The sequence below is a fragment of the Melospiza melodia genome, chromosome 1, assembly GCF_035770615.1.
Source record: "Melospiza melodia melodia isolate bMelMel2 chromosome 1, bMelMel2.pri, whole genome shotgun sequence".
Lineage (NCBI taxonomy): Eukaryota > Metazoa > Chordata > Aves > Passeriformes > Passerellidae > Melospiza > Melospiza melodia.
The window spans coordinates 115,379,705-115,406,098 of record NC_086194.1 but is presented as its reverse complement, the minus strand read 5'-3'; the positions used below and the strand labels follow the sequence as shown (position 1 = coordinate 115,406,098).

Here is a 26,394-nt window from a genome sequence, read left to right as displayed (position 1 = left end):
TAGCAAATAATTCTGAAGAAGTCCTTTAACTTTGCTTTCTAGAAAATGGAAAAACAGGGGAGGAGGAAAACAGTAGCTTAAAAAACAAGATTCCGGAGAGTAAAAACAATGAAAAGAAGCTGGAGTTTTTACACCTTTCTCCATCTACAGTGCAAATGCCTGGTGCTGTGACTCCCTGTGGTACATTTCATGGTGCTCTTGCAGCTGAGTGCCTCAGAAAAAAAGCCGAAATGGGAAGAAATAGAAACCTTACATTCACCATTTTCATGTGTCATAAAGTGCTAAGCTGATTCAGTTCATGAAGTTCTTACCCATGAATGTCAGTTTTCATGTACTTAGTGCAAAACTAAATTATTAACATTGATTTGGGGAGTATCAATTGAGACCTTAAATACATGTGCTAATATTTACATGATAGGAACCTTAGTTTCAATGCTAAGGAGATTTTAGTCATCATGACTGTGTAAAGTGTGTTGAAAAGCAAATGGGAACATCTCAAAGACAGTATATAAAAGAACTTTGGAAAAATGTGAAATCATGTTCATGTCAACTGCTTTTCAAGAGACAAGAACAGACAGATCTCCAATACAATCAAAAGGTGGTACATTGGGAATGGACAGAAATGTGTGTGTTTTACACAGTGCAGCACTGGAGCAGTGTTTCTCACTGTCACAGGCTGTTATTGTTGTGAGTCAGATTTAAAAAATCCTTCACCAGCTGTTTCTGTTGGCTTGGGAAACGATGTTATTCTTCTCCTGAAAATGCAGGTATTTACAGGAATATTAGTTAGGAAGAAAGAGTATGGTAGGCAATTGGCATATCTGTTAATACACAGTCATTAGAAGTTAGGAGACTTTCTCTTTTGACCAAAAATTTTTTAATAGTCTTGAATAAATATTACTGAAACTGTCAGAAATATCTGTTGTAGTCTAGATCTTGAATCAGGTGGAGACAACTGATTAGAAATGCTCTAGTGTTTCCATTGTTCCTGGTCAGTTATCATCATCTCTTGTCCCATGCAATAGGTTTGGTTGAAAGTTTTATAAGTTTTATAAGTAGACAAGGTTGTATTTCATATATTGTTGTTTATTTGCAAAAAAAAAAAAACAACTCCCACTCCCAAGTAAGACAGGGATTTCAATTTTTAGGGACATATTGGTTCATAAATACTGATACATGGCCAAACAGAAATGAAAGTCAGTTTTATAACATGTTTTTCAGGCACTTAAAAGAAATTGTGGATGCCAAAGTAGAGAACTGCTTCCCTAGAGTGAATAAAATTTAGCAATGTAAGTCCAGTTGCTTTAACAAAGCATACATTCCAATACTGCAAGCAGTCTAAAATTATCATCATCAGTGAGTGCATTAATGAAACCTTGTTTTTCTTGTAATTTCAAACTGCAAAAACAAGTCTTTGGGGCATAATAAGATGATAGCATACGGTATCTGCTTTAATAAATGATGTTCAGATAGGAAATACCATCGGATGTTTATATTTTGAAATCTTCATTGTTAAGTTCTTCTTTATTTGGTGAATGTTATTGCCCATGGTGGCCACAGTCACAGGCAAAACAGGCCTGTCTTGATGATTTAAAAAATAACCCCAAAAAAACCCACCAGGAAAAAAAATATTTCCTCTCGTGTACTACTCAGTGACTCAATGTTTTCTGGCATAGGGTTATTCTGTTGACTGATTACCACTGGATTTTATTTATGCTTTTTAATTAACAATTACAGTTTAAATATCTCATATAAATCTATGGTCTGGGGGGGTGTTTGTTGAACTTTATTACGTTGTCTGAGTATGCAGAAATATCACAATATTTGATTTCACTAGATCCCTGCTTTGTAGTGGTTCTCTATCTTTGGGAGGATCAAAAATGACTGATTCATTTTGGGTTGGTCTTTGTTCCAGTTTATGTAATTTCACTACAGAAACTCTTCTTTAAGAACAAGAATCTGCAAGCCGTTACTTTATATTTTTAAAAAGCGTATTGCAGCTAAGGACTGTTCAACTAATACAGTTTTATGGGTTATAATGAGGGGGCTTCAAATAATATTCACCTTTAATTCCTATAATATTATTGCAACAATGAATAAAGTGCTTAATTACCTTTCCAGTATGTCAGGGTCTTTTCTTTTTCTAAATATGCTATAGGAAATAAGCACAAAGGATTTAAATTGATCTCTTTTTATACTCATCTGTTCACATAATTGATTCCCCAGTATTGAAACCTATTCTTTTTTCTGTATACCGAAGATTTCTTTGCAAAGGTCCAGCCCCAGCAGGTTGATTACACACTTGTTACCTGTAATTCAATACAGCAGCGCCCTGTTTACAAAGTCCAGATTTCCTGGGCTGTCAGTTAGGGCAATCAGCACAAAGACCAAGTGCTTTTGGAACTAAATAAACAATGAGAAAAACATTCAGGGCTGCCAGTAACCTTCACAGGTAATTTAACAGCCTTTGACTACAAGGCATCAGTTGCTGTAGATGTCTGGCGGATATGAAATCTGACATTCTCCCTTGCCATGTTCTGCCAATAGGTCGGTGTGTAATCTCCCGCCGCGGCTCCGCTGCGCGCAGCCAAAGCGCCGCCGTTCTGACGGACGCCCACACCTGCGTTCTGTCACCTCCGTGCCACGCTCTTCTGAGAGGATAGAGACAATTGTTTGCATTTTGCAGGGTTAAGCAAATTTAAAGTACCTCCCTTGTCCCCTCTGCCATTCCATTCCTCTTCTGGCCAGCACGCTGGCCGGCGCAATCTTTTTCATCTCTTCTTGGAAGTGTTTAAATATAAAGAAAGAAACTGCTTGATCAATTCAGCGTAAATTGGACTCTGCTTTTATTGCAAACAAGGAGTTTGCAATAAAATAGAAGGAGTTTGTTTGTTGCAGAGTTATCTCTATTTTGTAGATGACCTTTAAGTACGGACAGATTACTTTATTGTCTAAAGCTTTGGTTTTATGTATTTTTAATTTTTTTTATTTCTGATATATTTGGTACCTTTCCTGTCGATTCAGATAATGATTAGGACAGCTATTTTAAAGACCTCTGGCATATTAAAGTAGACAAAAAATACCCATGAGGAAAAGAAAACAGAGACAGAGATTCATCCAAGTCTATGTAAGAAAATTTCATGTCTTTTACTTCAGCAGTCAAATCTCTTTGCAAACAGATAAAATTGTTATTTACATAAGTTTAAAAGTGCCTCTGTTAAAAAAAAACAAACCCACAAGAAACAAGTATAATACTTGTAAGTTAGATGTTTATTGTCCATATAAACTACCCAAGCTATCTGACAAATAAGCATTTTCTTGCGTGCCTGCAACATACTTGGCTCATAGAATCATGTCTTCTTTTTTAATTATTTCTGATATATAAGTCTGTAGAGTAGACTTCTTGCAAGCTGTTATAAAGAATGTATTATTTTCATAACTATTGTACAAATGTAAGGACTGAAATTATTTGAAAAAATTGTAAAAATCTATTATTTGATTATGCTTTAACCAGAAACTGTTTTATTTTTTTTTTATTTTCACTGATGAATTTCTGAGTGTCTGGTTGTGGTCAGTGTAATAGGATATCGCTGAAGGTGTTGTGTAACAGACACTCCCTGATGCTTGATTCCCTGTCCACCCTTCTGTTCTGTCTCAGGCTCTACACTTCTGCAGCTGTACACAGATGTGCATCCATGACTGAACACCAAATGTATATATTTGGTGTTAGTTTAGTTCTAATTATTTGCTTTGTCTGACTTTGCAGTGAACATACAGATTTAAATTATATACAAAAATTACTTGGATTGTTATGTGGTGATATTTATTTTTTTCTTTTAAATTATATTTTTCTCTGCAAAAATAGAGGCTGAAACACTGGCAGACCAGAAGCAGTAAGCTTAAGTAATTTAAGTGAGAAATTCCAAATCCATTTGGAGATCCCTAAATATTTGTTGGTCTTTCTGTCATCCCAGGGGAGCAGGGAAGTGGATAACAACACCATGGTTTTCATTGTGCCTTAATGGGGTCGGTAACAATGCTGTGAAGGCAATGATCTTACTAAGAACAAAGTATTGTAAGAATTTAACTCATTTACAATGTCTGGGCACGGCAACAATTAAGGATTCTAGTGTAGAGAGTGCTAATGTGATTGTAAGTGAAACAGGCAATTGGGCATAGCATGGTAACCTGTGGGAAGCAGCCATGTCCTGCGTGGGCTACTTGTGGAAACTTATGGAGCAGACAGTGACAGCTCTGTATTTATGGTATGTTTCACACTAGTGGAGCCATTACATGGTCAGGATGGGTTGCATTTAACTGTTTCAGCAATGGCAAAGTAGGAAAATGGCACAGGAAAATGCTTCTGAGGTGGCACTTGATTACTTGTAGCTAATTTAGACATTGAGCACTCACTGCAGCCTGATGATAATATATCTTTACCAGGTTTTAGGCTCATCTCAGATAATCAGTATAATAATTTCAATAGAGGTCACCTGTAATTTTTCTTTAGTTATTTATTTTCCATTACAAAATAATCTATAGTTGACAAGAACTAAGATAATTTTAAGGCCTGGTCAAATACTTGATCTGCAAGGGTAGCTATGTTTATGTTATGCCCTAAAATCAGCCTTACCTAAGTGAGAAATAAGATCCCTGTGTGCACAGCCAGTTCACTTGCAGGCCCTGTGCTGCCTTCTGTGTTTCTAACACAGCTGAGCTAAGCTGAGGTACCCAAATGCACCTGTAGCCAAGAGGGTGTTTTTCACATGGTTTGTCACAGACTCTTTAGACATTTCTCAGAAGTACCCCTAAAATGATTGCTGCCCAGTTGCTTCTTTTGCAAGAGAAGTGTAAGGAAAAGTGCAGAAAAGTATTGGAAGACTGGTGGCTTTTGAATTGCAGTAGCACACTGCCTAGTGATTCCATTAGCAACTGATAAATCCTTCTGCTTTAAGTTTTAGCCCCCCCTTGCCTTTCTGTATTCAATGATGGGTTTTTCTGTGTGTGGATAAGAGCTAGATTTAGACAAAGGCCAGACTGTTTCTTTAAGATGAGAACCATCCTACATTGCTAGTCTATGCTTATTATTATTGGTGGGTTTGATGACACAAGCAATTAGACAAGTGGAGAGCTAATGCTAGGACTCAGCTTCATTTTAAACAAGATTATGAACAAAATTTAAATATGATTGTGAGGAAATTGTGTCTAGGAGTATTTGACTAGGTAGATGTGTGCAACAAACTTTGCATGTGCTTCTGCTTCAGGACCTCTCCTTCCACTCGAGTTCTGAGTTGATGAAATTCTGGCTTAGATAGGTCTTTTCACACTTATTTTTCATCTCCTGAACTCAATCCCACACATTTGAAAAACCTCCATTTTACTTCTTTGATTTTACTAGTAATTTGTCCCTTTAAAAATTTTATTTTATTGTGTTTTATTGTGCCGTATTCTGCCACAGAACTCTCCCAGTGGGCAACACTTCATAAATTTCAGCAGCAACTATGTCAAATTTAAAAAAAACAAGTATACCCGTTTAATGGAAAAAAAATTACTACTTGGTTTAAAAAAAGCCAATACAAAATATGGATTTTACATCAGGAATTGCAAGTATTCCTGTATTTATCTATCTTTTGACTGAATGGAAAGCTCTACCTATCTCACTTATCTCAGTAATGTCCATTAAGCACACCCAAATAAGAAAATATTTGCATATTGTTGCTTTGAAAGCTAAATCTTTCTGTGGAAGACTGTGGTTTGTTGGGTTTGCTTCCAGTTTTCGTTGTAGACTACTTCTCCAGTGCATCTCATGTGACTGATCCTGCACAGTAATCTAGCAGTCAAGAGTGATCAGGAAAGGGAGAGAAAATGCTTCTGAATCTTCAACTCTGCTGCTGGTTTCCCATTCCTCAAGTGAAAGCATCTGAAGGCAAATCCCACATGTTCTGCATCTGCATATAAAGTAAGTCAGGATAAAACTGCTAGATTTTTCCTGGGAAAAAAAAATGTTAGCTGTTGTTAGCTGGAGAATGATCTAGTTTTTGTCTTCTATTTTAATGAATTGCTTCATACCTCTTTACTTCAGGGCAGATTTAATACTACTGTTGATATTCTGATATCTCTGGAGTGTAATGTATTTATGTTACACTATAATTGTATTTTACACTTCTTTGTTTAACTTTTGATTCTCAAATTCATCTACCCATATCAGAGGGGAAAAGAGACTGAAGATATTTTAACTGTGTTCTAATCATTCCTGACTCTTAATTTTTAAGCAACGTATTAAGCATGGGGTTTTGTTTCTCAACAATATATCAGTTGAATAGGATCAGGCCCCAGTTCAAAACAGAATTCTCACAAATCAAATTGATGTATTTTTTAAATTCAGAAGAGTATTAGGACTGTCAAAGGAATTCTTCCTTACACCTCATTTTCTGTCAGCAGGTGTTTGTTCATTTATTTGTTTGGTTTTAACTCAATTTGTGATCATGGATGCCTAAGCAGGTTAACTTAGGTTAGCAACAAACACCAAAAAGATATTTCTGTGCCAAATGAAACAGGGTTTTCATAATGGAAACACACATTAATTAAAAAATTCCTGCTCTAAAGTGAAGTTGTTAATAAGCATAAAGTAATATGAGTAACAGAGTAGAAGGGCTGCACAACATCAGAGATGCTTTAACACATGATAAGGTGCTTTTACCTGTTGTGTCCTTTTCTGGAGTTGTACTGAAAATCAGTGTACTCACCTGAATTCAAGATGACACTTTGGACAGTCAAACAAGAAAAGCTCAAAGAGAAGATGCTGGAGAAGGCAGCCTTCACACAAGGTTGACTGTTGTGTAAATTAATTCTGGGGTATCAAGAAGCAATATTTTATAAGATGTATTTGTAGGTTTCCTTTGCCATCCATAGGTTCTCTCTCACACACAGTCTCCCAGTATTTTTCTTCTTTTTTCTCCTCCTACATATTCTCTATAAATTCCTTTCCTTATTATACCAATGACATTAAGAATTCTTGGTAGGCAAAATATATCCATACAAGACCCATTGTATCTCTGACAGATTTTATGATGATAGAATTCAGTTGGAATTTTGTCAGACTATCACAGAAGAACTATCACTACAGCTAGCCTTACTTATGTTCTAGAAACTTCAGGGTCATTTTTATGAGAGGGAAAGGAAGTTTTATGCTTTGGGGTTTTGTCTTGCTTTAGAAATTTCACAAATGGGAAAATCTCTTGGAACTCTCAACTCTTCTGAGTTTTATTTTCTTGAACACTGGGCTGCTGCTTGCCCAGAGCATTTAGTTGTAGAACCAGCGCTCTGCAGGTTGACTGTGTTCCAGTCTCACCATCTCTCACATTTACGTGTAAAATGCATAGTAATTAATATTTACATTGAGCCCCCGCATCAGAATCCAGGTGATTGTATGAGAATCTTCTATTAATTTTTCCTTCTCTTTTTGTTATCTTGTTTTGGTTTTGTTTGTTTAGGGGTTTTTTGCTTTATTTCAAATGAAAATTTTCAGTCTTCAATATAATGGAAAAATACTTGATGTGACCTTGGAACTTATTAGCATGGGCACAAACTTCTGTAGCTTCATGTTCCAGTTTCTCAGTGGTTACTGAGTGATTACTGAGTACTGAAGTTTAAGTGATTCCTTTGTGATTCCTTGCACACAAAGAATGGCAGCAAGCTCAAAGGAATAATTCTTGTTCTTTTTGTGCAGGAAGGGCTTTGGCCCTTTGCTTTTCCCCATGCTGATATGGTCCTGGGTGGAAGGAGTCATGTTGGTTGGAGCTTGACATGGTGATGACTAGAGGCAGTAGCAAAGTCTGTGGTGGTAGAAGAAAAAAGGAAGAGAGATTAGTCCCAGGGCCAAGAAAGAGCAGCAGTGCAAGGAAAGGGTAGAAGAGTGGACAAGTGTGACCCACAGAGCATTGCCTGGTTCCTAATGTGAGGGAGATTAATTTTTCCTCCTGTGTAGGAGGAAGGAAGGAGAATTACTCTACAGAGTTTGTTTTGTTGACTCTTTCTTTTTGCTATCCTTTGTACGTGCAGTCTTTGAATGGGTTGTGTTGGAGAGGACGTTGAAGTTCATTTAGTTCCACCCCGCCCAGCCAGGACAGGGACAGACCTAAAGGTTGCTCAAAGCCCCATCCAACTTGGCCTTGAACATTTCCACTGATGGGGCGTCTACAGCTTCTCTGGGCAACCTGCTCCAGTGCTTCACAACTCACAGAATAAAGAACTTTTTCCAAGTAACTAACCTAAATATCTCCTCTTTTTTTAATTTAAACTGTTCCCTGTTGTCCTGTCCCTACCTGCCCTTGTCTCAACTGTTGAGTAGCCTCAACTGTTGGTGCATGTGGGGCCTTCTAGAAGTATGAAAAAATTAATGAATCTGTTGATTTCTCTCCTCCAGTATCCTTCAGCACTTCCTACCCAATCTGCATGCTGAGAGCAAAGGAATCCCTTCTAAAGTGACATAAAGAAAGCCAGAAATCTATTTTAATTCTCTGAATCCCCATCAGCTCCATATCTATGAAAGCCTTGGTGTAAGATGAGGCATAATATTGGTTTATTTGTAAATGTGTTCCTGAAAGGCATAGCATTTCTGCTCCAACTTGGTCTTACTGTTATTTGGATGCTAGCATATATCCTGATCTTAGTTGTTCTTCTAGAATAAATCTTTCTGGTTTCTAAAGCAGGTTGCACAACATTTAGTGTTTTCTTCCTTTAAAAACAAACATAGTCTGTCAATGGTATTATATAAACAGATAGCTTTAAAATATATTGTCCTTATATATCATCATAATGCAAATCTTAGCTGTATTTATTTGCTACAACCAGTGACTGCAGTGATTGTATCCTTATGAAAATAAATGTTTTTTAAAGCTATACAGGTAAGATTAACATAGGAGTTAAGAAATGAAGTGGTGGAGGAGGTGGGGGGGGAAGGTTTCCTGAACATTTTATCAAAGTAGTTTGTAAAAGGAAAAATGTCAAAAGTCATGTTGAGTAACAGAAAATTAAGTTTGAGATTGGTTTTCAAGCAGAAGATATATTTAATTAACTTTTTAGGTTTGAATTTATTTTAACATGGAATTTACTTGTGTGTGCCTTGCTCTAGAATGTGAGCTTTATAAAAATTCTCTGAAAGCAAAACATTGAAGTTATGTTTTTTTAAAGATTTTTTTTGATGTAGGCTTAGTATCACTGTCACAGCATCTGAGGCTTCTTTGGAAGAAACTACATAGGTATCACTTTTATAAAGGGTTTGAATCGTAGAGACTTTTGTGATTGATTTGTACATACTACAGCAAAAATTGCAGCAATAAAACAGATCTTACTCAAATGACAAGTTGAAACAAATAATTTTATTTATTTATTTATTTAAATGAATTTAGAACTCATGAAAAGAGCCAGATTGACAGCCACAGAGACTTAATTCCTCTGTTCCACAGACTAAGTACAGAAGAAAGTAGTGCAGGATCGTCACGTGGCCCTGCTAATGTCTTAACCTTGATGTGTAGCTACCACCTTTAGATATGAGTAGTTAATTTACATTCCCATTTTCTCCCTAAACTGAAACTGCCAACAAGAGTGGCAAATGTGATACTGTAGAGGAAACTGGTCCCACAGAACCAGGACTGGTATTACGGGAACAATTCACACTCGAGTAACCACTTATCTGGCCAAGGTTCAAAGCAGAAGAACGTGTTAGTCAAGGTGTCCTCGTTCCTATGCCAAAGTCCCAAAGTGGATCTCGTATTCCTCTTTGCTCCCTGAAAACCTAGCCAGGGTAAAGGATTTTGCATTCTGTCCATATATATTTACATTTCAGTTGCAATTTGAGCAGTTGTTCAGGGGATCAGTAATTTGTTAATTTGTTTTTTTAATTCAAAGAAATCTAAATAATTGTCACTCAAGACCAAGTTTGAAGACTCTTCCCACAAAGAGAATCTTGAACTTTGCCTCTTCTTCTCCATAGCTTTCTCTACCAGTGTGTCTGATCAGGAGCAAGTTATACTGTTCTTGGTGGAAGAGATTGAACAAATTGTACAGACTTGTGTGCATCAGACTTCTGCAATAGCATGTCTGCTTTCTCTTGAAGCTTACCTTGTCTCTCTGCCATAGCAGCTATGGAGATCAGTCAGAGGCAGCTGTTAATGCATTTAAACTCTGTTTGCAGCTTGTGTGCATTTAAATTAGAATCTTAGTTAATTAGTTAATCTTAGTTATTTCTTTGCAAAGGTCAAGTAAAGTTACTGTCCTGTTACCACAATGCCCCCATATTGTGTAGGGTCTATTAAGCATACCAAGGGTTGTGATGTAATATTATTTCATTGCTGAATTGAATTAAGATCACAGAATCAATTAGGTTGGAAAAAAGATCATCAAGTCCAATCTATGACCAAACACCACCATGTCAACCAGACCATGGCATCAAATGCCACATCCAGTCTTTTCTTAAACACCTCTAGGGCCAGTGACTCCATCATTTCTCTGGGCAGCCCATTCCAATGTCTAAGCACTCTTTCTGTAAAGAAATTCCTCATTATGTCTAAACCTCTCCTGATGCAGCTTAAAGCTGTGTCCTGTCATGCTTCCACTGCTTGCCTGGGAGAAGAGACCAACCCCCACCTGGCCACAATTTCCTTTCAGGTGCTTGTAGAGAGTGATAAGGTCACCCTGAGCCTCCTCTTCTCAGGCTAAACAGTCCCAGCTCCCTCAGTTGCTCCTCATTGGTCTTGTGTTTCAGACCCTTCAGCAGCCTTGCTGTCCTTCTCTAAACACACTCCAGCATCTCAATGTCCTTCCTAAATTGAGGGGCCCAGAACTGGACATAGCACTCAAGGTGTGGCCTGACCAGTGCTGAGTACAGGGGCCAATCCCTGCCGTACTCCTGCGGGCCGCACTATTCCCCACACATGCCCTTGGCGTTCTTGGCCACCAGGGCACACTGCTGGCTCATGTTCAGCCACTATGAAGCTGCACCCCCGGGTCCCTTTCTGCCTGGGCACTGTCCAGCCAGTCTGTCCCCGTCCTGGAGTGCTGCAGGGGGGTGTGGCCAAGGTGCACAGATGTTCTTAAGATGTTCTTAAGATCAGTAATGCAGAGATGTGCCCTTTTGCCACAAGGGCCTGTTCCTGTCAGAACATTGATCTTAGGTGGAAAATAACATATGAAATATTTTCGATAGTTTTCAGGTTTTATTCTGCTTGTATGTGTTAAAGATGTACTGTTGGACATGGTTCCATTATGCTGTCCCCTTAAAAGAAAGTGATTGTTTGAGTTACTTCTAGTTGTTTAAAATGTGAACTTTAAACTGAGAATGGGAAAACTGTTCTTTTGGGAGTTTTTATACTTGCATTTGGGCTAAAGAACTTAAGTACTGAATTATTAATAGATTTGATTGGAATGGTAAAAATTCTCACTGGCTGAGAAAAATTTCATTTGAGCTCACTTTCGCATATGATGCTTTTTTTGTTGTTACTGTGATTAAGTTACTGGTTGCTGATGCAACTTGACCTGTGGAACTGGTGTAACACTACTATGCAGAAAAATATATTTTTGTTATCAAAATGAAGTAGTCTTATTGTAATTCTAGTGGCATATTCCTTTGTTGTATTGTTGAGATGACACAGCTCTTATAGATATGTTTGATACTTGCCTAACACCTTCAGAATTCATGTTTTTGGTGAGATCTCAGCTCAATATTGAAGAGTGACATATTTTACTTAGCACATATATATGAATTAACAAATGGCTTTTTGCTGGAGTTTAACTTTTAATTGTAGACCTATTTTCGTGGGCAAATTACCTGTGCTTTATGAATTGTACACTGCTGTAACTTTCCTTAAGAGGGTAATATATATCATTAAGTGAGTGAAATAAGATGGGTTGGCATTAAACTCAGATCAGAGCTTTCTGACAGTAGCAGCGCAGCTTCAGAAGATGTGTAATCTTAAAATTCTTAGCTTCTAAGAGCACTATTGTGAACACTTTCTACAAAAAAAAAAGTTCATTCTTCCAAGTAAGTAAAAAAATCTAATAATTTTGGTAAATGATCATGTGGTGATTATTAAACTAATATGTAATTAGCATTTTCTAATGACAATCATAATCTTGACAAATGCTTTCATTCATTTTTTTGTGATCATTAAAGACTTTAAAAGCACTGATTTTTGTTAACTGAGGCCCTTGGCTGTTCATCAGTGGTGCAATTCAACCTAATACTCCAGTGGCCAGTAATCAGAGAGTTGACTATTAAGTGAAGGAAATCTTATCATTGTCTTTATGAACATCACCTTTATTTCTTGTCTAACACAGCAGATAGACAGAACTGTAAGAACATTTAACTGATACATATTCATCCCTTTTTAAAAAATGGTGAATTACACCAATTTTTTTATGTTTTACATAATTAAAATTTAACCAATACTTTGACAAGATTATGATCTTCAAGGGTTTCAAGTACAAGTTGTTTTTTTTTTTTTTTTTTTTTTGAGTTGAACCAGAAGTAGATTTTAATCTTCTCAATATCTGCATTTGTTATTACTTCTAAAAGACTTGATTTTCTTTGAGGGGATATTGTAGGTTTTTTTCTGTGTTAAAACATGTAATTTCTTCTCTTCAGAAGCAACATACTTGCTATTATGAATTCCTGTGGATAGCCGTTATCTATGATGTATCATCCAAGAGCTTGATTCTACAAATTGGTCTTCAGTTACATCAGAGATACTGAACGTGGCTTAGCTAAATGTTCTCCTATGTGCAGGAAACATATCCTATAATCAGTGCTGATATTCATACCCTCTTGTTTCCCTTTGAAATTCCTTGTATTTTTGACCTGTACCATCACAGAGATACTCCTCTAATTCTTAGCTCTCTGCAGCAACTCTGCAGCTGCTCAGGTTTCTGTCCTCCTTTTGCTGAAACACACACAGAATTTGTGGCCCCTCTGCAGCCTCACTCCTTTTTCAGGCTTGTTTGTCCAGCAGAGTCTTGTTTTCAATTCTTTTCCCTGCAGTTGGAATGGAGTTATTTTATATTTACAGAATGTGAAAGATAAAACAAGCATGCAAAAAGTATTGCAGTGTAGTACATAGTACCAAAATATTTCTGTGTTTGTTTACTTTAGATGTTTGATTTTATGCAGAGACAAACTGACTTCAAAAATATAGGACAGATGATCAGAAATGTGGATAAGGACAGCATGTTCCCCTGCTTTATTTAGCACTGAGCATATTAATGGGTGCTCAATAAATGGTAATGGTTTTGGAGACATGATGATTGATGTTTCCTGGATCAAAACATAGAGGTTTTGTTTAAGAACAGCCCAGCTGGCAGAGTGATCCTCTTTTGAAACTGTTTGTGATCAAAATATGTCAGAGCTGTATCTATAAAATACAGTAGGCAAGACTTTTTGTCAGTGGATTGGTTAATTTATTTTAACAGTAAACTATCAACTGTATCTTTGATTATTCATCCCTCCTGTCACACCATATTCCTATCAGTAAGTTAGTGCTGCTCTTTTTCTGCTTTCCAGATTTTGTTTCTTACATTGTGAACATGCTGCTCTCAAAAAAGGGCTATATATTTTTGGAGTAAGAACACATACAAGATATTGAAAAGAAAGAATTGCATATGTATTTGTGTACAAAACTGCACCACACACATACTTTGGGCAGCCAGTATTGAGGAAGAGAAAATTATCACCTGTCTTTTAAGGAGCCATCAGTGTAACTCAGGTGGTGCCATCCTCCTTGGTCAGAGCACACCTCAGGGTGGCTGGTATAACCAGAAACTGCAAGATCAGAAAATGAACTCTTACTTTGTCACCTTAGTTGGTTGTTCCTCTTACAGAAACAGTGTTTTTTGGCTTTGAGTTGAGAGGAGATGGCTTCCAGTTTAATGGCTTCTAAAATATTTAGCACAGGCACTGAGCAAAGCCAATTAAAGCCGTCCTTGATATTTCAATGGTTGAAGTAGTAAGTGGGAATTCAGAAAGAAAGCAGGCAAATTTAACTTTCTTTACTCTCACCCTTTTTCTGGAGACCACCTTTCTCTTCCACTTCTCTCTCCACCTTGCTCTTTTGTCACCCTTAAGGAAAATAATTCAGTTATAGTATCCTTTCTGATCTTTCCGTTTGTCATGTGTGTTTTTCTTAGTCATATGTTTCTTTTCTTTTAATGCTCCTTGGATACTCTCAAAAGGAAAGTAAAATATTTCAAGGAAAAATTCACATAGTTGATTACACTTTAAAAAAAAAGGGAATTAACTCAAATGTTGGGAGCATATTTGCCAGATAAATTACATGAAATGTTTTTACTTATTTCATTTGGAAACTTTGTATTTCTAAATTTGTATTGAAATTATTATTTTAAGTATAGCACTAACAAATCTATTTTTAAGGAGTCTTTAAAAATCTGAATCTCTCCACGGGATAGATATGTAAATATCCAGAGTACACAATTCTTATTGTGTTGATGTGTGGAAACAAGAACCTCATGAACTAGGTTTATTGACAAAATAGACTGCAACAGCTCGGAAGAGTGGCTCATTGTGTCTGAATGCATTTAGGCAGCTTTAATTCCTGAATTAATTATACAATATACTATAAAGCTACAAAGAAAAAGCCATTATGTTGTATGGGGAGATTGTCTGCCTTAGACAGAGTTGTCCTACAACACTGGTTACAGTGAAGGCAACAAGAGTGTTGGTATTGCCACCTTACATGTTGCTGCCCAGCTGGTCTGGGTGGTAATTTCTGATCTCTGTTACTGAATTTCTCTCTTCCCTCAAAAATGAAAACAAGTAACTGTTCTTACTTAAGTATTTGAGTCTAGAAAGTGGGACATTAAACTCTCAAATATCTGAGCTAACACAGTTTCTGAAAAGATTGCAATGATTGGTAGCACTGTAGTTTTGCAGACACATTTAAGGATGACTCTTCCCAATTGGGACAGTCATTGCCCCTTTTTCTGCCCATTTCTAACAATAGTTGTAAAGGTAGAGCTGAGGCTGTGCTTACTCCCATCTGCTTTTTGCTTTTCTTGTAGTTCAACTGAGTTACTGATCTTTTTATGATTACTCAGTGAGGAAAAACTTGTTTATCCTCTTGAAAGGCCTGTGCACCTCATAAAGAAATTTTGTTCCTAATGGCAGCTATATTGCTGAAATTTCATCATGTGTTGCTTTTTATGAGATGTGGACATTTGAAAAAAAAAATATACAATTTCTCACAGGCGTGATCTTTGAGGGCAGAATTTCATGCCAACAACATACAAAACGAGTAGCTGAAGCTGGGGCCTGAATAAATTTACTGCAAAGAAATCGTGAAAAAATCCTCTCCCCAGTGGCAGTAAAGCACCTTTTGATCTGTATTTCTGAAGCTGTGCTGTTCATTGTTGCTTTCTTTTGTTCTGCTTCTGCCTCCTTTTTCCCCAACAAGCCTGTTTGCTTTAGCCTGCCTGTTTGGTGCTTTGCAGAGCATATCTGTAAAGGGGGATTTCATAGTACATAGCTTTATGTGCCTTGTAAAAATTCCTCACAAATATTGTTCCATCATTGCTTAGCAGGAGTGCAGCACTTTTGCTGCATGGTGCTCTTGACTGAAGGCATAAGTGGTGTATAGGCCCCTGGATAGTTCCTTTGTGCTGAAGCAAATTTGACTCAAGATTTTTACTTAAAACAAGGATAATCATGTTTGCATGTGGCACATTTTCTTTGGCAGCCTCAGCACCTCAGCCATTTTATGCTCCCTCTTTTTTTTATTGTTATTATAGCAGTTGTCCAAACATGCAATCACGTGGTACAATCTGTCTGGAAATTCTAATTCTGATGAGAGCAGAGGTGGGAAGAAGGAGGTGGCAAATTGAAGGTTTCAGTATTTTAAATTCAGCTTTTGCTTCAGTCTTCTAAGTGTTCCAGAATCCTCCACCGCGATCATGTTACTGGGACGTATAAGTGGTCTCAGAGATACAAAACTCGAAACCAGTATTAAGTCAGCTTGATATTTGTGTGTCGTGGGTTTCATTGTAAATCACTCCAAAGCTGAGCTTGCCATTTTAAGCCTCAATGTGTTAAATTAGCTTGGAGACCTTTAACTGCAGTGGCACTAGGAGATCTCACTTAAATATTGTAAAATGTTATTATTTGACTGGTGTCCCTTTAAACTAGGCTACTTATTGTATCTGCTGAATATTATACCAAATACAGCTTTTGCAGAATTTCAACTTTGTGGCCAGGGCCACAGAATGGAAAACACTGACTGCTAAATAACATACAAATTAACTATCCAGAAGTTTAACTCAAGGAACAGATTAATAAACCTATCAAAACTGCCTATCTTCCTAAATATTATAAATATTATAATCTTACCATGTTACTGTAACCCAGTAAAGACTTGGTGATATCAGCATAAATAATTTTATCTGGTATTTTTCTTTTCAAGATAAATCAAAAGGTGTTAAGATCACATTGGTTTTATGGTCATATTTGATATATGATAATATCATCTATGTCTGCAGAATTTATGATATTAATATGAGGAGAATGGTGGGATTATTATTATGGGTCACACAGAATTACAGATCCCAATAATAGTACACCTAAAAAAAGAAAAACTGTCAGCTGTAGTGTAGTGTCAGCGCCCATCTTTTCAAGCTGTTGTAGCTCACATTACAAAGAAGGCCATTTTAGCTAGGAGCATAACAATCTCATTGTATTAATCATTTTCTGTGTTTAAGCAATATGAGGATGCCTGCTTTCAGTGACAGAAATAAAATCCTTGAAGGGAACAGTCTGTGAAATAAACTCTGAAGGGACAGTGAGACTGCCTCTCTTTACTCCCCGTGGCCTAATTAAACAGTGGAAAAGCCACCATAAAAGAAATTAAATTTAAAAAGACAGATTAGCAACAGGAAGGGTGTGGCAGCGACTGATGTCCGTGTGGTGCTCCATTTGCAAGTATCATGAAGAGGGGCTGGGCTAAGAAGCAAAGGAGGGAATTGCTGATCATGGATTTTTAAAAAATATTTTCGCTTTTGGCAATGACAGGATTCTCTGGTCTTGTCTGGTATTTTCCTTTTGCAATCATCTGCAGCAATGTAACACCAGGAGGAAGCCATACATTCCCAGGTGTGCTATTTTGCTGGCAACATTTCATTAATAGAAAGTATAATGAATAAACAATTTTTAATCAAGATTTTTAAGATGCTTATACATGCCTTTACACATTTTCCCATGCATAAGTATTAGCATTGGACCCAGGCCTTTGCTGGGTGATGGGTTGGATTATTTTTTTTTAATTGCTGGGATCTGTACTGAGGTGATCTGTTTTGCCAGAAACAATATGGCCATTTCTTATCCTTTTGAAAATAACAGAGGTTCAACTGCTGTATCTGTTGAACTCATAAATGATTGACTTTACTTGGATAATAATATGTGTTTTTTCCTGGCTATGACTGATACAGCACAATATAACTGGAAGAGTGTGAGCTATCCAAGAACTACAATTACTTTGAAGGTAGGAAGTGTCTGTAGGAGAATTGCTAAGACTGTTCTGTCTGGTGCAATGTCATGTTCTCCATCTTCACACCTTTGCTGTTTGGTATAAGTTGTGTTTGTGCATGGTTTGTGTTTAGACTAACCTACTGTTGATGTTGACACTGCTGGTGAAGCAGCGCAGGGAATCAGCGCCCAAGGTGCTCCTCTCTTTCAGTTAGAGCTCTTCCTTTTCCTTTAGGAGTCCTTCCCTTGCAGTGCAAAACAGCTCACTCATTTGGCAAGCTTTTCCTCTGCTCTTCTTTTATCTCAAAAATCATGGAATTTGTTCTTCCCCTAGGAGTATTTTGTATCCAACAGAGTGTACATAAGTCCATGTCCAAGCAGTGTGCCTTAGTTTACTCTCTAAGCCAGGAGGAATACTAGAGAGCTTTTTTTTTGCCTCTCCAGAGCAATAATGTGTACAAACATTTGACCCAGGTTAATTTCAATGTCCCTTTTGGTGCTTAGAGGCACCTGTTTGGGAGTGCACCATGAGGGTGAGCCATAGCCGTATGAGACACCACAAAACTTATGACTCATTAGTCTTTATGGAAAGTTTCTACCAAAATTAACAAAGAAGCACACCAAAATATTCTCCAGCTCCAGAAGATAGCTCAGTCACTAAGCTCAGATGTTGAGTTCTCAAGCTGGGAGTCAGCTGTCAGCCCCCAGAACCTCCAGTGTCCTCTCTCAGTCACAGGGACATTTCTCCAACACACCCCAAGTTGGCCAGTGGAAATATCCATAGGAGCAGTCTGATGAGTGGCTTATCCTGCTCAATTTCTGCATTGTTGCTTCAAGAAAAGTGGAAAAAAATGTTTTCAAGTTGTTGCTGTACCTACAGGTGCTCCTTTTCACAGAACAAAGACCCCAGAGCCAATGGCTATTAAGGCAACACTCATGAGGAGGGACAACAGAGAAGATGTTTCTTTGTTCCCTCATTCTGCCCCGGTGTTCTTGGAAGGCAGTGTTCTATGTTACTTCACACTCTCCAGTCTTTATCAAGCATGGACAATGTTTCACCCTATGTTATGCAAATATCAGATCACAAGCAATAGAGAAAATTGGGAAAAGCTTTACCCTGACGCCTCTGTGTAGGCCAGACAAATTACCCAAGCTCACAGAGGAAACAGGACACATTGTTTGAGGTATGGTATAGTGAAAAAATTCCCTTTATGTGCCTTTTGTCATTAGAATTTATGTCTCGGAGACAAGTCTTCCCAGAGACTTGCCTACAACATTTAGCCTTGCACTACCTTGAGTAGCATTTGTCTTTCAGACAAACTCCAGCTAGTCGGGATTGAAAGCCACAGCACAGAATGGACTTCACAGTTTTAATTCTTAAGGCAGTAAATGTTAAAACAAAAATACTGGCTAGATAAAATTATTTTCTGTTGTTTCTTTTAAACAGGAAAAGAATATTAGATATTTCATCAGCATGTTAGAGCCCAGAATACATTCACTATGTTTCTGAAAACCACCATCACCTTTCACTGTTACTGTATGCTGATTTTTCTATTACTGAATAAATGCTATTGGACAGAATTTTGATGATTCTATGTGCAGGTAAATACTAGGATTTGGGGAATGAGTAAAGGCTGCTTGGTGATAACAAATGTAGAAAAATGTATGAGTGAAAAAGCAGTTGCTTCTTTATGGGTAGTGTCATATATGGCTGTATGCTCATTGCATGAATATCTATCACATGTTGGTTTATGTTAGAAAACATGATACTTGAAGTTTCATGTATATGAGTTTCTTACTGTTATGGTTGGGATTTTCATACATCCCGAAAAGAGAGGTGTATTTTGAATGTATTATGCTTTTCTGTGCTTTGTTATTGCCAGAAGCTTGAAATCAATACTGCTTTTTCTTTCTGATAATTAAAAGGATGGTTTATCTTTATATGGATCTTTAATTTTAATAAGCTAATAATTCTGATTTTAGCTACTATTATCTTAATAGCTAAGCCTTCTTAAATGTTTTTATTGTAATTCCTTTGGATAGTGTTGCCATTTTTTCAGCCTGCATGAATCCTTGCTCTATAGTGACGTCTGCTGGAAGTGGGAAACTGGAATGTTCAAGGGCACATTTAAGCTTTTCAGTTCAGGGTTGGTTTTATCCTTTTACATGTGTGAAGAATGGACTGCATAGAAGAGCAGCATCACATTTTCCCATTCCCTAAGTGTTGTTTCTGCACTGGACTTCATAGAATTTGGGCTTTATCTTGTGGCAAGCGTGCATTTCGCGCCTTGCAGTGCATTCCATCAGTGTAATTTTTGACACTTCTATTCTTGTCATAAAAGTTGATAGTTGGAAGTCATCAGGTTCTGAGAAATAAGTATTTATGCATTGTATCAGATCCATACTGAGGTGCTCAGATTCAATTATGACTTCTTACTGACAGTCCTGACACCAATATTTAAGTAATTATAGAGGAGTCAATGAAAGAAATTTATGCTTTTAATCTGACATTCAGAATTAGGTAATATTTACTTTATATCTTAAAATAGGTGTAACATTCAAAATAGACACAAACATTTTGCCTTAGAGCTAAAAAAGAAAAGTAATGAGCCCATTTTTAAGTGAATTCAAAAAGCAATCTGATTTTAGTTCTTGCAATGCAGAGCAAATAAAATAAAAACTATCGTACTTTATTTACTAACCGATGAATTGAATTGTCCCCCTTTTATTACCGATATAAAGCAAAGACTATGAAGAGGCAATCATTTTTGCAGCTATCAGACTTTCAGTAACATATCTCTTGTGGCTTAAATAAGAGATAGTTTAAGTGTTTTTCCATTACCTTCGTGTAAATGAAAAATGCATAAAATATTTTAACAAGGCAAAGTAATCCGAGGAGATTGTTATTTTGTGTTACAAATTAGGTTATTTCTGTCATAAAATTAAAGGAAAAAAAATCAACGCAAGGACATTTCAGCTTAATATCATTTACCAGAACGAACATGTAACAGATTTAATGAGCTAGCAGGTCACCTGAATCCAGCTGTTTCCGACCAGCTTTATGAAACGGAGAATGCAGCTAACGGTAGGAGGTAAGCATTATTACAAGCTCTCAAGGAGTTACAAAATCGATTTCTGCTTGAATGAATTAATTTAGATTATCAATTTATAACCAGCTACACGAATCCCATCAACTCAACAATTCAGTGAATGATCAGGCTCAGCCCTTGCAAGAGCTTAACAATTAGAGAGCTCTATAGTTATCTCCTGTCCTACGGTGTTGCTAACAAAGTTCCGTAGTTTGACAGAAAGAGAAGGAAAATGTTTGCTTAAGGACGTAGCAGGAGTGAAACATCTTTGGTGCAAGAAAAGAGCAGCTACCATGGAGCAACTGTGTTCTTGTGTCTTTCCTTTCCTAGAAATTCTTCCAAAGGTAACTGAAATTGAGTGGTTCTTTTACTAGCAACAAAACATGACCAGTGCAGGGAAGAGGCCAAACCATCTAATTTCAATCATGTACTTCTTTAGAAGAAAATAAAAGATAGGATGTGAAAACTAATGCGTATAACTGTCACACATTCTAAAAGTTTATACCTGTAGTGCTGTTAAAAATCTCTTGCCTTTTTGCTGGAATGCAGCAAGGTAGTTCTTCTTCCTCACCATTCTAGTGCAGTCATTAAAACCTGTGAAAAGAGAATATAAATTGCTGCTAGTCAGAATGTTACTATTTTATTTTGCAGAAGTGTTAAATAGCTACTCAGGATGCAAGTCAGTGATGATTCAGACCATCCATCTTTTAATCTTTGACTTGTCTCTTTCTTGTAATGTTGCAAAATGGTTAAGAGTAAAAGGACATTTGCTGTGTGTTAGTTACTGCTGTCTCCTGAGGTATAAAATACACTGCATACTCTTTCTTGGCTGTTCAGTCAGTTTTGGCACCATCTTCCTTGTCTCAGAAGATAAGAGTGGTACAGTAAGTACAGCACTTTATTAGCAGCATATGATTTATCACCAGAACATTAAACTTAAATAAGTAATTGTGTTTATAAATATCCTTTAACAGGAGCTGGGATTCTGGATTTAGTAATACACGTCAGTGGTGAAGTATGAAAAAGTGATCAGCTGTTAGGTCATAAAGCCTTATTGTTGCCTGAAAATAATCTCAAATTATTACATTTTAGGGCTGAGGAAAATCGATAGGATTATATTGTTCTTCTTCTAAAAGGTACATTTGCAGTGCAGTGTTCAAAGAGTAATAGGCATGATGGCTTCTGTTAGGGACAAAATGAGTTGCACCTACGTCATGTGGGAAGTATACCACTAAAAGACCTCAGATTCCTGACAGTTTTAAACCACAACAAAAATTGTTAAATAGCTCTGTTGCCCTTATGCTGTAAGAAAGTGGAGGATTTTTAAGTACTGGAAATGCATCTTCTGGACAAACTTGGATATGTTCACGTGGGTTGACAGTGCTTTCTTTTTTTCTTTCCTTGACTTGGCTGTAAACAGCCTTCTATAAATTCTCTCTGGGCACACAAAAATTGAAGACAACAATGCAAACCTATTCTAGTGAAACAATTAAAAATTATGAGAAATCCTTTTTTTGTAGTCTTTTCTGTAGGGTTAGCTCTAAGTTGACAATCAACTTATTGCCTTGTTCCTCATTATTTATTATTATTTTAGCAAGGTTTTATGCTAGCACTTACAGAAGCCAGTGATTGTGAGATGGTAGAATTTAATAATCTCTGATTTCCTGGGACAGGCATTGTACAGTCTTGTAAGAAGAATTAGCCCACCCTGTAGACCTCAGCCTGAAAGCTCTTCCAAGCTACACATAGGTTCTCAAGATCCATAAACTGACCCTGCAATAGGTTAACTGAGTGCATGGGAATTGTCAGCCAATCAAACAGTAAAGGAACCTACCTGGGATGCTCTTATTTCCATCTGTACCAATCACAGCAGGTACCATACCTTTTGGAAAGTAAGATTTTAAGTATATATGTCACTGAAGAGAGAAACCCTGTAAGTTTTTACGTGTATGCCTAGTGCCCTATGCACTTTCCCCACCAGCTGCTATAAAACCAAATTCAGTGGATGGGACAATGCTGCCATTGGATGGACATTAGGGATATTTGCTGCTGAAGACACAGGGCTTTACAAAAGTAATGCTTGGTATCAGCATGTGTTGCTGTCCTGCATGCAGTACTGGAAACAATGTACCAATGGCAGCTCTGTACCTCTGTCTTTGCAGTGTGAATTGTCCCCAGATTTCTATGCTTCTGCTGCCACACTCTTTCCAATACCCAAGACAGCTCCTTCGAAGCTAATTCCAGTGTCAGTATGATCTCCTCTACTGTGATGGTTGAGTCTGAGGGGACAGCTAAATAAATCTCCCGCTGTGAGCTTTCATTGAAGAAATTATTTCTCTCAGATTTGGATAGTTTATCCCTAGAGCATGCTATCATTCATGGATGGGCAGCTAAAAATTAACAGGATTCAGAGGCTCAGTGACTTCCCAAATGTCAATCTTTCATGTCCAGCAGCTATTGGGCTGAGATGAACCTGCAGCTTTTCCTTTGAGGGGAGAACCTCTTTCCTTGTGCCTTATGAATCTCCCTTTCTTTATGCCCATAATCACTTAGTAGATGAACTGTGGAGCAAATCCATCACGAGGTGGGATCTGTTGCACAGCCTAAAAACAAGGCCTTTTCTGTCTGTGTGTTTGGTCAAGTAGTTGTAGCTATCTGTTCAAGCACGGTGAGCTAAGGTTTTAAATGTGCTGTAATAATGTCCCTTATTGCACTGTGGCGAGTTTTAACTCGAGAATAATTTAAGTCTTTTCCAACCGTGGCAAGGAAGGCCCAGTTAGAGTTTCTCTCAGTGGTTCCTGTGGTGAGGTGTGCCTGGGTGCCAAGGCAGGGGTGTGTTAGGGGTGAGCAGCCTGTGTCCCAAGCACAAGAGCCCTGTGAGACTCACACTGGTTCTGGGGGCCACTGGGGTGTTTCTGCACCATGATCCTGGGAGGAGAAATCCTGCACCAAGGTACCTGAGCAGTGCAGGCAGAGGTGGCTCAGGGCAGCCAGGTGGATTAGCAGAGACATTCCTACAGAGCTCCTGACAGCAGGAGAGCCAAAAGGGATAGTCCAGCATGGTGAGAAAAGGGCTGGTACCAAAAAGATTCAAAATATTAATGTCAAGTTCAGCCACATCTCAGACAGGATACACTGTGCCTGTGTAGTGTTTGTAAAACAACCAGCAGAAAAAGTAATATTGCTGAAATTAATTAATATGGCTAAATAAGTGTAGGGCTGTGGCCTTCAGAAAGTTAAATGCTTTTTGCACAGAATGCTTCGGCCCATTAGCAAAAATGATGGCATTTTCTTTAAGACTTCTTATGTTCTTTTGCAAACAAAGCAGGTTGTACTAAATAAACTCTGTTTCAGTAGTTTTACTGCCTTATTATTATCAATGTTCATGAGATTTTCAACTAACTTTCTGGTCAGAAAGTATATTAATAGCCTTGTTATGTGAGGATTTTCCTTTGCATAGTTTCAGAAAGGTGCAAACATATTCGTCAGAAGTGATTATTTGTTTAATTATGCCAGAAAATGTTGGTAAGCTTTTGAATTTTCTAATTTAGTCCAGTGCAATTTTTTTCATTATTTTCATAACTCTAGATATGATCAACTGTAATATTTCAAACATATGCTTCCATTTTATTTTATGTTGGCAAAGCCTTTGATTGCAGTCCCCAGTGCTTACCTTAACTACACCTCATAGAGGCTGTAAATACGGCTCTCCTCAGCTGCATTGCAGCTAGAGACAGCGTCTGGCAGCAGCCTAGGATGGGCAAATGACCTCAAAATCCTGAGGGCCTATAGCAGCGGTGTTCCACATTATTGATAGTAGCAGAGATATTGACAGTCTGTGCTTGGAAGGAAAATAGGAGTTTGATATGACATATTGTGTGTCTCAGCAAGACTCATAAATAATTTTGACAAGTTTTTGTATGCATGGGAAAGTCCTTGATTCAGCCTCCCATAAAAATAAACTTCTATTATGGAATGTATTTGTCAAGTGGCTGTGTGATGGATGGAGCTGCGTTTACCCCTTGGCAGTTCGATGAGTTTTAGATGCACAGCTTACCAGAGAGGATTTACGGGCAGTACAGAAATAATTATTCAGTATGAAATACATAATTCCTGTACCTGCATTTTCATTTTTTATTATATTTTGTTTCTGTTGCATTTCTGGTCTTTAAGACAAAAGGCCTTACCATTTTACTTGGAGCTGTTGAACGCCTGTAGTTTTTTGTTTGGAGAAACTAAACCTGGCTTGTATTTTGTTAATTGAATGTAAGCTCTTAGCAAATAAGGCAAAACCAGACAAGTTTGCATCTGAAAATTTTTATTTTCACCAATAAAAACTCTCTTGAAAGGATTTCTTAAGCTTCTGGTGGGGAAAAACATTAACAAATCATATTAAATTTAGATTCTTATGATAACTCTTGCTCATATTGCTCTTATTGTCTTTTTCTTTTTCTTTTTTTTTCTCTCTTTTTTTTTTTTTCTAACCAAGCAGTATGCTCACATGAAGAGGTCACACTTTTCTGACACTGAACCCAGAGCACCTGGCACATTTGTTCCATTCTTCCTTAAGGCTGCTCCCTCAACTCTTTCTCCCCTGACTTTTCTTTTTTTTTTTCACAGTACTCCTGCTTTTCTGTCAGGGCTGCCTTCATATCTCCTCTTACCTCTGTCATTTCTGCCTGTTCATTACTCACTCCTTTCACCTGTTATGTTTTTACTCATTTAACTTTTTCTTTAGACTTTCTCTCTTTTTTCCCCTATTTCTGTCCTCCTAACTGGATCTTCTTCATCCTGTTAATAGTTTCTCCAGCCTTTTTCCTTTACTTCCTTCCTGCTCCTCCAGTCCATTTCTTCTTATCTTTTTTCTTATTTGTTCTCACCATTGTCTCACGTTCTAGCTTACTTTTACACAGTTACTTTATTTCAGTCGCTTACTATTTTTCAGTCCCTTCCCTCTCTATTACTAACCACTCCTAACAGTCCTATTTTCTTCCCAGTTTGCAACTTCTGACCATGACCTTCTGATATATACCAGTTGTTCTGTCTTCCCAAAATGTCTTCCTTGTTTGAAACTTCCCGAAGTTGTGAACATGGCACTTTTTTAGTCTTTACAGGACTACCCAGTTTTGGATAGTTCCCATATCCATGTAGAGGAATCACACTGTCCTAACTTGCAAGGAAGAACAGTGTAGTCTTGAATGTGTTAACAAAGCTTACTATTGTAAAAGACTCAAAAGAGTACTAATTTTTAAAATAACTTTCACCATTTAGTATAGCATATCATGGATCAGGCTACGAGATCCTACTCATTACAGGCAGGAATTATTGTGAACAGAGGATTTCTAAAGAAAAAGCAAGCCGTTTTTAAATGTAGAATATTTATTTTAAGACTTCATGCCATTTACTATAGTCTGTAGATATGGCAAATTAGAATTTCTGTTCTTCATTTAAACACATTCTGAGATTTGTGTAGAGCAATTTGAATGTAAAAAATGTGCCTGCTCAAACAGTCTGTGGAAATAAGACAGTATGTTAATCCTTGCAGTCAGCACCTGGATTCTAAAAATTGGTCACAATTAGAGTTGTGTTAGCCTCAGGCATACAGGCACCTGGCTGGGCTGCTCATACACAGCTCCCATGCTTGGATTTGAGCTGCTCCCCGAGCTGCCACTGCCTCTCCAGGAGGGTGTGGTGTCCATCCAGTGCCTCCTCCGGCCTGTCTGACCCTGGAGGACATTTCAAATAGCCTTCAGCATCTCAGATACCACCAGTGGGCAGCTGAGC

General features: G+C 37.5%; 1 protein-coding gene across 2 annotated transcripts in view; it reads left to right on the top strand.

Annotated features, from left to right (window-relative positions):
* Positions 1 to 26,394, top strand: part of ZNF407 (zinc finger protein 407) — a 334,044-nt gene that overhangs the window by 261,717 nt on the left and 45,933 nt on the right. The window contains exon 9 of one of the 2 annotated variants that reach the window (XM_063165169.1): positions 5,774 to 5,917. The exons of the other annotated variant lie outside the window; for it this stretch is intronic. Coding sequence (XP_063021239.1) covers positions 5,774 to 5,829 — 56 coding nt within the window. The 3' untranslated portion in view covers positions 5,830 to 5,917. Of the gene's footprint in view, positions 1 to 5,773; positions 5,918 to 26,394 lie in introns of those variants that run through there. 2 annotated transcript variants of the gene reach the window in all.